The 14,520-nt window shown below is 39.8% G+C and overlaps 1 protein-coding gene across 4 annotated transcripts in view; it reads left to right on the top strand.

Annotated features, from left to right (window-relative positions):
• zmat1 (zinc finger matrin-type 1) overlaps nucleotides 1-12,992 on the top strand; it is a 68,273-nt gene extending 55,281 nt beyond the window's left edge. For 3 of the 4 annotated variants that reach the window (XM_052010366.1, XM_052010368.1, XM_052010365.1), the window contains exons 2-7: nucleotides 934-1,034; nucleotides 2,152-2,256; nucleotides 4,379-4,541; nucleotides 6,132-6,431; nucleotides 7,168-7,255; nucleotides 10,478-12,992. In XM_052010366.1, the coding sequence (XP_051866326.1) occupies nucleotides 939-1,034; nucleotides 2,152-2,256; nucleotides 4,379-4,541; nucleotides 6,132-6,431; nucleotides 7,168-7,255; nucleotides 10,478-11,339 (1,614 nt within the window). In that variant the 5' untranslated portion in view covers nucleotides 934-938 and the 3' untranslated portion in view covers nucleotides 11,340-12,992. The remainder of the gene's footprint in view (nucleotides 1-933; nucleotides 1,035-2,151; nucleotides 2,257-4,378; nucleotides 4,542-6,131; nucleotides 6,432-7,167; nucleotides 7,256-10,477) is intronic. The other variant, XM_052010369.1, reaches the window with a different exon arrangement.
• Nucleotides 12,993-14,520: the final 1,528 nt, after the last annotated feature.

The raw sequence follows: 14,520 nt of genomic DNA on the forward strand, positions 1-14,520 counted from the left end.
CGAGGGGGCATAATTTTAAGGTGATTGGAGGAAGGTATAGGGGGGATGTCAGAGGCAAGTTTTTCTTACTCAGAGAGTGATGGATGCATGGAATGCACTGCTGGCAGAGGTGGTGGAGGCAGATACATGAGGGACATTTAAGAGATTCTTAGATAGCCACATGAATGATCAAAAAATGGAGGGCAATGTGGGAAGGAAGGGTAAGATAGATCTTAGAGCAGGATAAAATGTCGGCACACCTCGTGGGCCAAAGGGCCTGTACTGTGCTCTAATGTTCTATGTTTACGTCCTCCCAAACAAACTTCACCACGATGCTGACCAACCCATTTTGGTGCAGCTAAATACTGAACTTCTGTGTAAGCCAAAACACCAGGTATTACCCCGGGTTTGCCCTCCCAGTCCAGCCCAGCCCAGCCCTGCCCGTCCCCAGTCGTGTTCCCTGCCTCTCCCTCCCCAACTTCAACCAACCACACTCACCTCTCCCCCTCCAGTGCAATTCTTCCCAGCTTCATCCAGCAGTTTTAGGCTTTCAGTTTTCAAACATCGTGGCATATCTTGTTTCTTTTAAAGGTGGGGTTCTTTTTCTGAATAAGAGCCAGACTAATCCCACTTTAGAACACTTCATCCGTAATCTTGCCAGTCAAGGCTCTTTGAGATCACATCCAGGTACTTTTTAAATGTGCTGAGGTTTTCTGCCTCTACCATCCTTTAAGACAGTGAGTTCCGGACCTCAGTGTATGAGTCTCTGTGGTGGGGGGACAAATGTTTCCTCACCTCCTCTCTAACCCTTCTTAACTTACTTCAAAGCTTTGCCCCTAATTATTAGATAATTCCTTTTCTAACTGCAGAGAAATGACTGCATTGATAGGAATGGACAGTATGTAGATGGAATTATATTGATTTTACAAAGCTAATGTTTTGAATGCTTTTCAGACAAAATGGGAGGCCATGACAGTGAACTTTTCATGGATAACTACTGCAGGGTTTGCTGTGCCATGTTGATCTCTGAAGTCCAAAGGACCACACACTACGAGGTAACTAGGTTTTTATTAACAAATGTAATTAAATAACATATTTCTCTTACATGCATATTTAAATTTTTTGATAGAACTTTAGAACAACCAATTATGGTCATAGTGTCATTTTCTAAAACACCTTCTGTGGTTATGTGAAGCTCTCAGTTTGAAAGGCAGCACTATTCATTCAAACTTTGCTTTAAAAGTGTGATGTTTCTTTTCATTGTGATCTTATGGCATGTACCTCTGTCATATTGTAAAATTGGCACTCCCTGTTACAGTGTTTGTCTTGAAGGGTTAACTGGAATGTAAAGTAACGTCAATATCTGGGCTGTTTCTGTTTTGGGCCCATCATCTCAACTTGTTCCCACCTTAAGAGCACTTACTTTTATGATCCTGCAGGTCACACCTCTTCACAAACATACTTAAGTATCCAAATTGAAAAACTGAGTGCAAAATGCACTTGGCATTGCACTTGTTAGTTGCACTTTAGGTTCCTAGTAAACTAATCTGCATAGCCATAAATATAACTTTTTCCCATGCAGCAGGGAATAGATCTGATTGGTTTCGTTTCCGTACATTAAAATATAAATGTATACAATGTGACGTATACATTTGTATACATACAAATTTAATATATACATCTCAGATGTATACTTGAGATTTCTAACAACTGTTACAACTGTAAATAATTTAATCATATGCTTTCATTTATATAGCTAGTCAGCTTCATAGCAAATTGAAACTTTTCTGATGTGAGAAAGCTGTCAGCTTGCACTAAGAAAGCGAGCACAACCTTAGGAGCCTGCTGAACTAATCCAACAAAAGCAGAATCTCACCTGAGCCAGAAGATGGAATCATGAATCAGCAGAGCAAATGGAAAATGTGAAAGTTGTTGCATTTGGGCTAAACTCAGCTACAATTAAAATTCTCTAATCTTTTAACTGGCTCAGCAGATTTTGTGGAATCAGAGTGCAAACTCTGTGAAAATAAGAAATCCTTTTCATAGTCTTCTCCCTTCCACCCCCCTCTTCACCGTTCTGCACTTAGGCCCCTGCCTTATGTGACTGCTTCTTTGTTGTCAAAGGGAATTGAAAATAGTTTTAATTCACTCCCTGCCCTTTTTCTTTTAAAGAGCAAAAAACATGCTAACAAGGTGCGGTTTTACTTCCAAACGCACAAAGAAGAAGGAACACCATCAAAAAGACTCAAAACAGAGAACGTTACTGTTGGATTCCAGGTGTGCGGTTATACGTTGATACAGATTCTTATCAAACCTAAAATTACCGTTGAGCCAGTCAAATGATTATTATTATGATATTAAACCTTTATAAAACACTGGTTAGACCCTTGCCTTGCATTTAATTCTGACGTCTCATTTTAGAAAGGACATTACTTAGCGAGGGGTGCAAAGAGCACTTACTAGAATGGTACCAGGGATGAGAACAGCCGGTTGCATGGTGACAGGAATGAAATTGGGATAAAAACAAAATGCTGGAAGCACTCTGGAAGGAGTTTTCTCTCCTTCCCAATCCTGACCAAATGTTAATTCTGTTTCTCCTCTGCCTGACCTGCTGAGTGTTTCCAGCATTTTTTGTTTTGATTTCGGATTTCTAGCATCTGCATTTCTTGTTTTGATTTTCATTTAATAATCCAGGGAGTCCAATTCATTTCCCTGGATTATTAAATGAAAATCAAAACAAAAATTGCAGCTGTGGGTTTACATTCAATTAATAATCTGTAATTTGGAAAAAAATATGATGACCACAATAACTACCAAACTGTTGTAAAAAACCAATCTTTCTCTAATGTCCTTCAGGGAGGAAATCTGCTGTCTTTACCAGGCCTGCCCCAATTATGATCCAGACCCACTTCTTGTGATTAACTCTTAAATACTCCCCGAAGTGCCCAAGCACGTCATTCAGTTGTATCATTACTGCTACATTGAAACAGAGAAGAAATGCACTCTGTACTAACTCAATGTAACTGCACTGTGTAATGAATTGACCTGTATGATGGGTTTGTAAGACAAGCTTTTCACTGTACCTCGGTACAAGTGAAAATAATAAACCAATACCAATACCAGATAAAACTGGACAGACCACCAAGCCTCAAACTGGACATCGAACTTAGATGCAGCAAAATCGCTCCCAAGTCCAGTCAACTTTGCAAACTCCTCCTCACAATGATGCAGGATTTGCAGTGATGCAATCTTGATACAGGGTTTTGCCTCAAAACATCAACATTTCCCCCTCCCCGATGTACAGATGCTGCTTGACCCGCTGAGTTCCTCCAGTGGATTGTTTGTTGCTCCAGATTCCAGCATCTGCAGCCTCTTGTGTCTCCTCCTCACAGACTTCTGAGAACTAGTGTCTAAAGTGGGAAAATGTCCCATGGACAAGTCAAGCAACAGCTTGACACATTTGTTCCCACAATATCATACCTTACTGACAACGTGCCAGACTGCTCTGTCACAATCACTGGGTATGTCTTGTCCCACTGGCATGACAGACCCACTAGATGGGGAGTCCAGCGATGTACAAGTGGGCAACTTCCTCCTGATTACAACTTACTGTCCATCTTCAGCTGAAGAATCACTGCTCCCATGTTGAACAACATTTGGAAGAAGCACTGAAAATAGAGCACAGAATGTACTCTGGTTGGAGGACTTCTTGATAGTACCACCACAGACTAAGTTGGCCAACTCCTGAAGGACATAGATGCCAGATTAGGCTAATTCGGTAGTTAGTGAGTGAACCAACACAAGGGATACATTTACTTGATACTATTCTCACCATTCTACCTGTGGCATCAGTCCATGATAACATTGGCAGAAGGGGCAGGTCTTAATGCAGGGTTTCGACCCAAAACGTCAGCAATTACTTTTCCCCGCACAGATGCTGTCCAACCCACTGAGTACAGCCAGCAGATTGTTTGTTGCTAATAAAAAGTTTGATTGGACATTATAGTTTGGGTTTCTCCCCTTCACACTCACCAGCTCATGATTCCCTTTCTTAATGAACAAGGTTTACACAAGTCTTGCAAACACCCAAAGGGCCATCACATTGCCAACAGATGTACCTTTGTCACTATAAATAAATATATTTAGACACCTTGGCTCTCTTGCAACTAGCTAAGCCTATGTGTTCAGGTCAGTGTATAAAATCAAATGACAATATCTTTCATGCATTCCGTCAATTTGATACCCATTCTTAGTTGACCAAGAATAGGTTTACAGTGATCTGAAATGCTAATCATCCAGGCCCAAGCATATTTTTAGAGTGCTTTTTTAAAGGACATACAAAATATTTTAATCAAGTCATTCATAATAAATTAATATTGTACCTGATGCTTGTTTACAGGACACCGGAATAGGAGGAATGGACAAGAATAAATTTTGCCTCTTGTGTAATATGGTTTTCACATCCCCCACAGCTGCTCAATTCCACTATCAAGGCAAAGTCCATGCAAAGAAGCTCAAACAACTGGTCGGGAAGCAGCCCTCTGTAACCCAGCCACATACTGGTATGTCTAAGTCCATGCAACCAATGAGTCCGTTCTGTACATTGTGCTTGTCTGATTTTCTAAGAGTATTTGCCACCGTTGATTGAGGTGGTACATTGCGGTACATGGATCCATATCAAATCACGACTTCAAGTATTGGAGACCATGTCCAATTTGATTCATTGTGTTTTTTCTAATTGTTCAGATTGATGTTAACGAAACACAGTCAGACATATTACCTGCTCATTTTCCTCATGTATTTATGCAGCCCCTTCTTCCCTAAAACAATCCTCCATACAAAGTGAAAAATGTGTAATCAGAACTTTTGAAAGCCATCTTTATACTTTATAAAACACAGGGGACGATATTTTAGTATAGCTCAGGTTACAAGACCGAGGATGCTACTAAAAACAAATTAATTTTTAACTGAAAACCTTTGTGTTTAAAAATGCAACTCTGCAATGAGTATGAGATGAACATGTTTCTTTATTTCTATAAATGATTAGTGTTCGTAAGGGGAGCATGTAATATTTGTCCCCAATTGACAAGAGGTTGGTGATAAGCCCTTTTCTTAAAACCCACAGAACCATTATGTAGAGAGTTCTAGGATTTGACTCAGTGACAATGAAGGGATGACAGTATATATTCGGATCTGAACATTGTGTAACCTGAAAGTGAATTTGTAGCTTGTAGTGATCCCATGTACCAGCTGCCCTTGACCTTGCTGGTAAAAATCATGGGTTTAGGAGGTGTTGCCTGAAGAAGTTTTGTCATATTGCCACATAACAATTTGTAGTTGTATACACTGCAACCACAGTGAGCCATAGGCTGATGAGTAAGGTGATGGATGTCCAAGTGCAACTCTCTGCCGGCTGGTGTCACGATGCTCGTGATTTGTTCAAGCTGAACTCATGAGGGCAAGAAGAAAGTATTCCATCACATTCCTAATTTGAACTTTAGAAAAGTGGTGGAAAAGCCTGGAGGTCAGGAAGTGAGTCAGCCAACACTGAATATTTGATTCCTGTGGTTGGTCTGGTTAATTTTCGAAACAAGGATAATTCCTTCCCCTCCCACCACCACCACCCCCCCCACCCCCAAACCCAACCCAAGCTATTGATGATGGAAGCTTAGCAATGGTAATTCTATTGAATGTTAAGGGTTAGATTCTCCTTTTGGAACTAGTCATTACATGGCACTTGTGCAGGACAAATGGTACTGCTTACTTATTGGCCCATTCCTACAGACCACAGATTGATCCAGTGATCTGGATGTCTTGGAACTTGCTAATAAATATTGGCAATTCCACACTGAAGTGTCAGACGTTGCTGGATTATTGCCTACGCATTTCTCACTATTCTCTGCCACTTTTAGACTGAAAATTTGAAATATGAACAAATGGTGTCTAAATTATATCTTTTATGACCCCAAGTCTTAAGCATAATCACAAAGCCATGATACAAATATAATTGTTTGTCAGTTTTCTGTATTAAAGATGTGAATATGACCTTGGCTACATTAGAATCTGTTTAGTAATATACCATATAATTTTTTTAAGAACAGAAAAGTAAAATGCAAAATCTGAATAATTGTGACCACTACTTTGAATTTCAGTGCAGTGTTCTATCACAGTGTCCACAAATGTGGCAAATACACCTTCAGAACAGATTACCTCTGTGCAGAGTGAGCAACCTGAAAAGGACAACCAAGAAATGACTCAGGAAACCTCTGCAGCAGCCTCTACAGCTCTGGATCAGGAAGATCCTAACAAGTTCTGCAAACTTTGTAATGCCTCCTTTAACAATCCACTAATGGCCCAACAACACTACATTGGCAAGAAGCACAAAAAAAATGAAACAAGGAGACAGTTAATGGAAGAAATGGGGAAGGGGGCAGATTCTTCTGAAAAGAATGGTGAGTAAATACTAGCATCACTGCATTTGAAGCAAAACATTGTGTACAAGTGTAATAGCATATACATCTGGAGAATGGTTATCTCCACTGGCTTCACTAATTTTCAGTCAAAACCTTTTAAGGATTGTAAGGTACAGGTGAAAAAGCAGAGCAAATATACGATTATAGTTTTGAGGTAAATCTGTAAATCACAGATCGACATTTGAGCAACCATTGTGTAAATAACAACAGAATAGAGATCATTGGATAAGCTGTTTTATAGTTTTATGTGTGAAGAAATTAGCACATTGAATTTCAGAGTTGATTACATAAAATAAAAAATTGGTTACAGCTTTTTTATGTCCTTCATAATTCCCTTTTTTTCTCCACCCTGCCCCTTCTCTGAAATTTAATTCTTTTATATTTCTTTCTTATCCCATTTCTGACCAAAGATCATCAATCTGAAATGTTAACACTTTTCTACAGATGCTGTCTGAACTGCTGCATGTTTCCAGCAATGTCTGCTTTTTTTGTAGTTTCCAGCATCTGCAGTATTTTTGCTTTTCAAATAACATATAACATATGTAAATATTCATTTTTGAGAGGAACTGTATAGATTGTATACATTGGCAATATATTTATAACCTTTAAATGTTTGTAAATTTGAAAATGGTTATTGAACTTGTAACATTTTTTGCACACTTAATGGTAATTGATTGGAAAACTAATTTAATTTCTGTTTTTATGATGGAAACAGGTCATTTTTCATGTGCTATCTGCAACGTTACACTTAATTCCATCAAGCAGTACCAGAGTCATGTGCAAGGATACAAGCATCAATTTAAGTAAGAACTTTATTTTTTTTCCAGACAATTCCCATTGATTTAATACACATAATCATAATTAGAATTGAATAAAAATGTCATTTCGTTTAAGGGCTTGGTGGTAGTTAGCTGGAAAATAAGTCTTCATTGGAATAAAATTAGCATTTTCTCAGTCTGTCTTTTTTGGTTAGTTGACTCATATCTAAATAAATCTGGGGTTCGTTTTTCAGTACTTGTATTTACCATTGAACAATTCGCTAGTTCATTTTGGTTTACATCGCTTCTTCAAGATATACTTGAACAAAATTCAATGTCTTGAATTGTGTGGCCTGAACTTCATTTGGACAAAGTAATTCAACTGAGGAAATCTAATGCAGATCTGTACCTTTCTTTCAAAGTAGTGCCTCACACACACATGGGAATTCAGAATGGTAACTTAGAATTATAGACTTGCTGTGATACAGAAAGAGGCCATGAAGCCCACGCTGGTCCTTCCATAGAGCAATCCAGTCATTCCCAATACTCCTTCCCCATAGCCCTTCATGAAATTGAAATCAGGTACAAATTGGTGGTTTGTTTTAAACATGGTCATACAATTTTCAAGCACTGGTAATGTACATGAAAAATATCTTCATTGCCAATGTTACTGATCATTTCCATGAAACTGAACAGAAATTAGAACCATTTTCATCATTCAAAAGCAATTTGTTTTTACTTATTTATTTTTAAAGGATCTAGCCATTGCTTGCAAGGCCAGTATTTATTGCCCATCCCTAATTGCCTTCGAGAAGGTGGTGGTGAACTGAAACCTTGGACTGCCGCAGTCCATTTAGTGAAGGTACCTCTCATGGGCAGGAAGTTCCAGGATTTAGACCCAGTGATGACAGAGGACCGCCAGTGTATTTCCAGGTCAAGATGGATTGTGTCAAGGAGGAGAACATGCATGTGGTGTCCTCCCATGCTTCTGAAACCTTTGTTCTTGGTTGTAGAGGTCATTGGTTTGGGAGATGCTATTGAGCGGTCTGGAAGAGTAACCAAAGTACACTGCAGGAACCATGCATAACAATCAACTGAGCTGTTCTGCTCTGGGTGGTGTCTAGCCTCTAGAATGTTGTTGGAGATGCACTGATCCAGGCAAGGGGAGAATATTACACCACAATCCTGATTTGTGCCTTTTGGATTGTGAAAAGGCTTTGGGATTACAGGAAGTCACTGCAGGATATCTACCCTCTGACCTGCTCTTTGAGCCACAGTATATATGTGGCTGGTCCAGTTGAGTTTCTTTTCAATTGTGATTTTCAAAATGTTGATGAGGAGGGGGATTCAGTGATAGAAAAGCATAAGGGTGTCAAGGATTGGTGGTTTGACTCTCTTGTTGAAGATCAGGGCAGTTTTATGACATGAATGTTACTTGCCACTTAACAGCTCATGCCTAAATGTTGTCAAGGTATTGCTTTATGCAGGTTGAGCGCTGCTTCATTTGCTGAGGAGATTAAAATGGATTTGAACTTTGTACATTGATCAGCAAACATCAATCCATCTGACCTTATTATAGGAGGGTCATTGATGAAACAGCTGAAGTTGGTTGCATCTAAAACGTTGCCCTGAGGAACTTCTGCAGTGACGTCCTAGGGCTGGGGTGATTGACCCTGTCAGCCGCAACCAACTTTCTTTGTCCGAGGTATGACTCAACCATTGGAGTGTCTTCTCCATCATTCCCAGTGGGTTCAGTTTTACCAGAGCTCTTTGATGCCATACTTGGTCAAATGCTGCATTGATGTCAAGGACTGTGATGTTCAGCTCATCTCTGGCATCCACCTCTTTTGTCCATGTTTAGACAAGGCTGCGTCTGGAGTTGAGTGGTCCTGCAAGGATGTGTTGGTACATCTTTGTATACATGTTTGGAGAAAAGTACTAAATTTCAAATCAATTTTTCTCAGTTGTCATGCAGGGTTTCGACCCAAAGGATCAACAATTCCTCCCCCCCCCCCCCCACAGATGATGCTCAACCCAAGGAGTTCCTCCAGCAGATTCTTTGTTGCTCAAATTTTTCTCTAATGGGATTTTTTTAAAAAGTGTGATATATCACCTCTCACAAGAGGGGGAATGATGGCTGGTGGGGTAGGGGTGTCTAATTTTGAAGTTTCAGGGGTCATACCCATGTGGGACACGTTTAATGGATCAGATGGTCATTTCTGTTTGCTTCTTTTGTTACGAACTGGGTTACTATTGGTGAATGTCCCTTTAAGATAGAGCATAGTGGTGTGTGTGTGTGTGTGTGTGTTGGCGTGGTTACGACAACAGAAGATAAAGGACGTAATGGCATTTTTGAAGCAGTCAGTCGGAGTCAGTCAGAGGAGAGCGAGAGAGAGAGACCAGCCTGCTAGTTTCTCTATCGATGGATGAGAAACAATAACTGTGTCTGTCACTACAATCCACGTATGGATTTTTCAAGTAATCCGGTGGAGTCCACTTTGTCGTTAACCTGTAGAGGGAAACAGGTATTTGTGTGGACGGCCACACCTCAGATGCTTTTTGGGGTGGCAGATACTCCGGAACAAAGCAGTGGAGTTCACTTTGTTGTTGACCTGTAGAAGGAAACAGCTATTTGTGTGGACGGCCATGATTCGAGAGCCTTTCGGGGTGAGGAAGATGCGGTGGAGTGGTCACTGCTGAGTAAATACTGAGGTGTCGTTTGGGTTCCAGAGTGGAACATTTGGATTTCGTAATTACTCTCTATTTTCTCTCTTTGTTTGTCTTCAGACAACGGTGGTTGTTGAAGAAGCCTTTGCTCACGTTTCACCTTATGGCTTGCTGAACTGAACTTTAAGAGCCATTCCTGGACTTGGAGTTTGGGAATTTGCCACACACACACTACGAGTTTAGTTTTTGGGGTTAATGTTCAAGATTTAACATTTTTTTACTTCTAACATTCTAACATTTTTACTTTTACTTTTCTTATTATCATAAATAGTTATTAATAAAGTAGTTTTAAATGCTTATACGTGACTCGGTGTGTTTCTTTTGTTGCTGGTTCATAACACTTTGGATACTGTAAAATGAACAGGGACTGTGAGAAACTGAGGTTATAGTCTGGGAGCACTGTGAATCAATGAGATCATAATTTATTTAATAAACCAGATGGTTCCCAAGAAAACATTTGGCTCCATTACTGAACAAAATTGTCAAAGGAAGGATTTTCCAGAAGTAAAATGAGCTCATCGTTCTTTCTTTTTCTTGCAGAGAAAATGAGGTGGCCAACCTGGTAAAGAATACAAAATCAAAGAAGTACGATTCGTTCCAGGATGAACTTGATGACTTCATTAAAGTTCAGAAAGCAAGAGGCCTTGTGCCAAAGGTGTGCTTTAGAAAATTTGAGGACAATCTGGAGGAGGAGGAGGAAGAGGAGGCGGAGGAGGAGAAGGAGAGTAGGGGCTTGCATCTGATCAGTCCGCTCCAATCTTCGGAGTGTTCATTTGAAGTAAAACAAGGCATACCTGCCCCCAACCCAAGTGGATTCCAGCATGAACAACCACTCCCAGTGAATGTGGAGACCAAAGTACCACAATGGCCCCCTTTGCAAGGTGACCGTTCAAGGATCCAATCTCTACAAAACAGTGGCTTGCATATGGAGTATTATGCAGAAAGGTTGCCACCTCTGAAGCTAACCTGTCCAGAAAATGCTCAGGATCCTCACGGCAAGGAGTCAGCTGATGAGTGTAAGCCAGTTAGCTCTGATGACAGCACTGGTTCATACAAAAAAGACAAGAGGGGAAGGAAGAAGAAGCACAGAAGGGACAAAAGAAACAAGGACACAGAATCTAAAAGAGATAGTGAATATGAGAACTACAGAAAGGAGAAAAGTGCTGAAGCGCTGGGATTGGAACCAGATACAAATCAGACTGATCAGAAACCAGATGAAAGGGATAAAGAGGAGCTTATGCTGAGCAAAGGAGAAAAGATGAAACACAAAAAAGATAAAAAAGACCAATATCTAGAAAAAGAGGATATAAAACAAAGACAAAAAAAGCAGAAAAAGAGGAAGGAGGTTGACGCAAGAACGGAAGAGGAAAAGCTTTGGGATGAATCTATCTTAGGGATATGAAACAAAAGAAGGAACTGCAAGAACTTTGATGCTTGATCATCATCTTAACTTGCTCAGGCACTCTGAGAATAAAACTATATTGTTAATAGACGCATTTGAAAGTTCTATTATTTTTGTCCTCCCAAGTAAATATTGATTTATTTGATGTTCTAAAACTTTTTTTTCAAATCAGCAGTACCTTTAGTTATGAAGTATGTTACTGTTTTAAGTTATCCTTATAGATTTTTAGTTAGCTTTGCTAAACCTACGGTTATAACTGAAAACTTACAGTAATTTGTGAAATACTGGGCCATTCAAACTTATTCAAGATTTGGTAAACAGCATGAAAATAGTTTTAAATATTTTAAGTAATATTGCATTAGTTATTGTAATATTGCATAATTCATCTGGTGAAGGTATCCCCATGTTGTTGTTGGATAGGGAGCTTCAGGATTTAGTTCCTTCATTGTTGGTGGGTCTAAATCTTTGACACCTTCCCAACAAAACTCCGGAAGTACCTTCAGCAGAAGGGCTTCAACGGTTCAAGAAGGTGAGCTCACCACCACCACCTCACAGGCAATAGGGATGGGCAATATATGCAGGCCTTGCTGGCAATGCTTACATTCCATAAGTGAATAAGTTAAATGACTTACTATATGAACATTTAAGTGTGTAGTATGTTGAGCATCAATCACATGCAATATATATATGACTTTATATTATAACATCTCCTGGCCAGCACACTCAAGTTTTTGTCTAATGGCCATTTTAGGAGCAGGGGCTAGGGATGTGGGGAAGATGACATGTTCAGGCAAGCTCCCATCAACAGCGATGCTTGTTTGATTGTTTAACGTTGTTTAGACTTAATAATTTTAAAGGATCAGCATTTCACATATAAGGCAGAATAATACTTTGCGTGATATAATTGCTTTTATTTGTAGGCTCCAGTGCATTCTGTGACCTTCTGTGAATAGTGCACAGATATTTGTGCACTCTCTGTTGCACAGGGTGACATTTAAAATCTAGTGCAAATCTCTGTTACACTCCAAAAATAAAAAGTATAAAGAAGCAAAATTGGTGATCTTTGATACACAGAAGCATTCTTCTGGAACAGAATATGACAGTTGCATAGTATTGTCAGCCCTCTTAATTAATCTTTGCATGCAACCATAGTTCCAATCTCCAGCCTAAACATCAATTTACCCAATATTTACTTAGAATAATTTACTTTTATTATGTTAGAGCAATTCATACCTCTGCAAGTGCAGCAGTGTCTTTGAGCATGTAATCTAGAAACCTGAGTTTAAAATCTAGAGAACATAACTTGAAAACCCACAGTAGCAACTGGCGATTTTAAATAATCTGGGAATTTAAATAATTAGTCTCAGTAATGGTAATCATAATAGATTGTCATAAGTGAATTGCCACTTGGACAGGTACATGGGTAGGAAAGGTTTTAGAGGGATGTGGGCAAATGGGACTAGCTTAGATGGGCATCTTGGTTGGCATGGATGAGTTGGGCCGAAGGGCCTATTTTTGTGCTGTATTGCTCTATAACTGTATAAAAAAACCAATCCAGTTCACTGAAACCCTTCAAGGACATAAATCTGCCACCCTACCTGGTCTGATCTAAATGTGATTCCAGATCCACAACAACATGGTTGACTAAACTGTGTTTTGAACTGGGCTAGCTAGCTATTCAGTTGTATCAAAACTGGTATGTAACATCATAATAAGAATAAAACCAGACAACCACCTGGCATCAATCTTGGTGATGAATTCAGATGCAGCAGTTTCTCTCAGCCCATGTAAACTTGTAAATCCCTCTTCAATAATATCTGGTGAATGGTATCTAAATTGGGGGAACTGTCCCACAGTCTAATCAAGCAACAGCCTGACATAGTCTTGCTCACATATCTTGCGTCCTGAATTTTTCCATTCCAAACCCCATGTGCACCTAGTCTCACCAGCAGGACAGACTCACCAGAGGTGAAGGCACAGTTACTATGAGAGTCCAGAATATTAACTCTAACTGCCATGAAGTCTACAAAATCAGGTCAGTTGGTGGATCAGTACTCTGTGTTGAAGAGCATTTCAAAGCAGTAAAAGTAGCAAGTACATTTGTCCTGGGTGGGAGTCTTCACCAACAATGATCAAGATAGCTTAAAGGATGTAGCTGCCTGACTGACTCTGCAGCAAATGTTGAGTTAACCAAAATGAAGGAGAAATATACTTGACCTCTTCCTCATCTCTTGTATTGGTAGCAGTGACACACATAGTCCTTGCACAGATAAAGTCCTGTCTACATGTGAAAGGCATTCTTCAGTATGCCATGTAGCACTATTATTGTGATAAATAAGATAGATTCAGACAGATCTAGCAGCACAAATCTTTGAGACACAATGGACTACCCGTAGCAGCAGAATTTCAGCACGATCTGTAAATTAATTTCCTCTAGAACATTTCTTCCACCAGTACTGTTAAAACGGTACCAGATCACTTCTTGTTGATGCAGATCCTGTGTTAGTAAGGCATTCGGGGTAATGCCCAAAGCATCCACTGGTAGAAAGTAGAAAGTAGAAAGAATGACTATTTCTACAGGATTTTCAATCAACCTTGCAGCAATATAGTAACGATGAACTGAACATTAGTGATTTTTATTCAATGGACAAACATTTGCCTAGATTCCCCTTTGCTTCAAGATAGCATCACGTGACCTCTAAAAGTACAACAGGCCTTGGAAGCCACCGCTGCCCTTAATACTGCTGCCTTGTTGAAACAGAAATGTCCTGGGCTCTGACCACGATGTCATTGCACCTTGGTCTGGTGAACCTCTTCCACTTCTCCATTCATTTGAACCATCAGCCTGAAACCCGTGACCACAGTCTGAGCATGAGATTCATATCCCAAACTCGCTTCTGGATGGCAAAAGCTCCCACTTTACCATTAATCTCTGAATGGGAAAGGAATCAGTGCCAGTCCCATAGAGCAAAGTACAACCTGGCCGGTGAGCTATTGCTTCAGGGAGAGGGAAGAGGTTGTCTAATAAAAAAGCTATCTTGTATGTTTTATCTCCCCTATAATTTTGTAACTTTGCAATTTAGATCCCCAGTGGAAAAAAACCAGTTTGGTGGAGTTTTGCCTCGTGGGGTTATAACTATACATCTTTGCTGCATGATTCTACTGAATTCTCACTGTACCT

Source organism: Pristis pectinata, chromosome 2, assembly GCF_009764475.1.
Source record: "Pristis pectinata isolate sPriPec2 chromosome 2, sPriPec2.1.pri, whole genome shotgun sequence".
Taxonomy (NCBI): Eukaryota; Metazoa; Chordata; class Chondrichthyes; order Rhinopristiformes; family Pristidae; genus Pristis; species Pristis pectinata.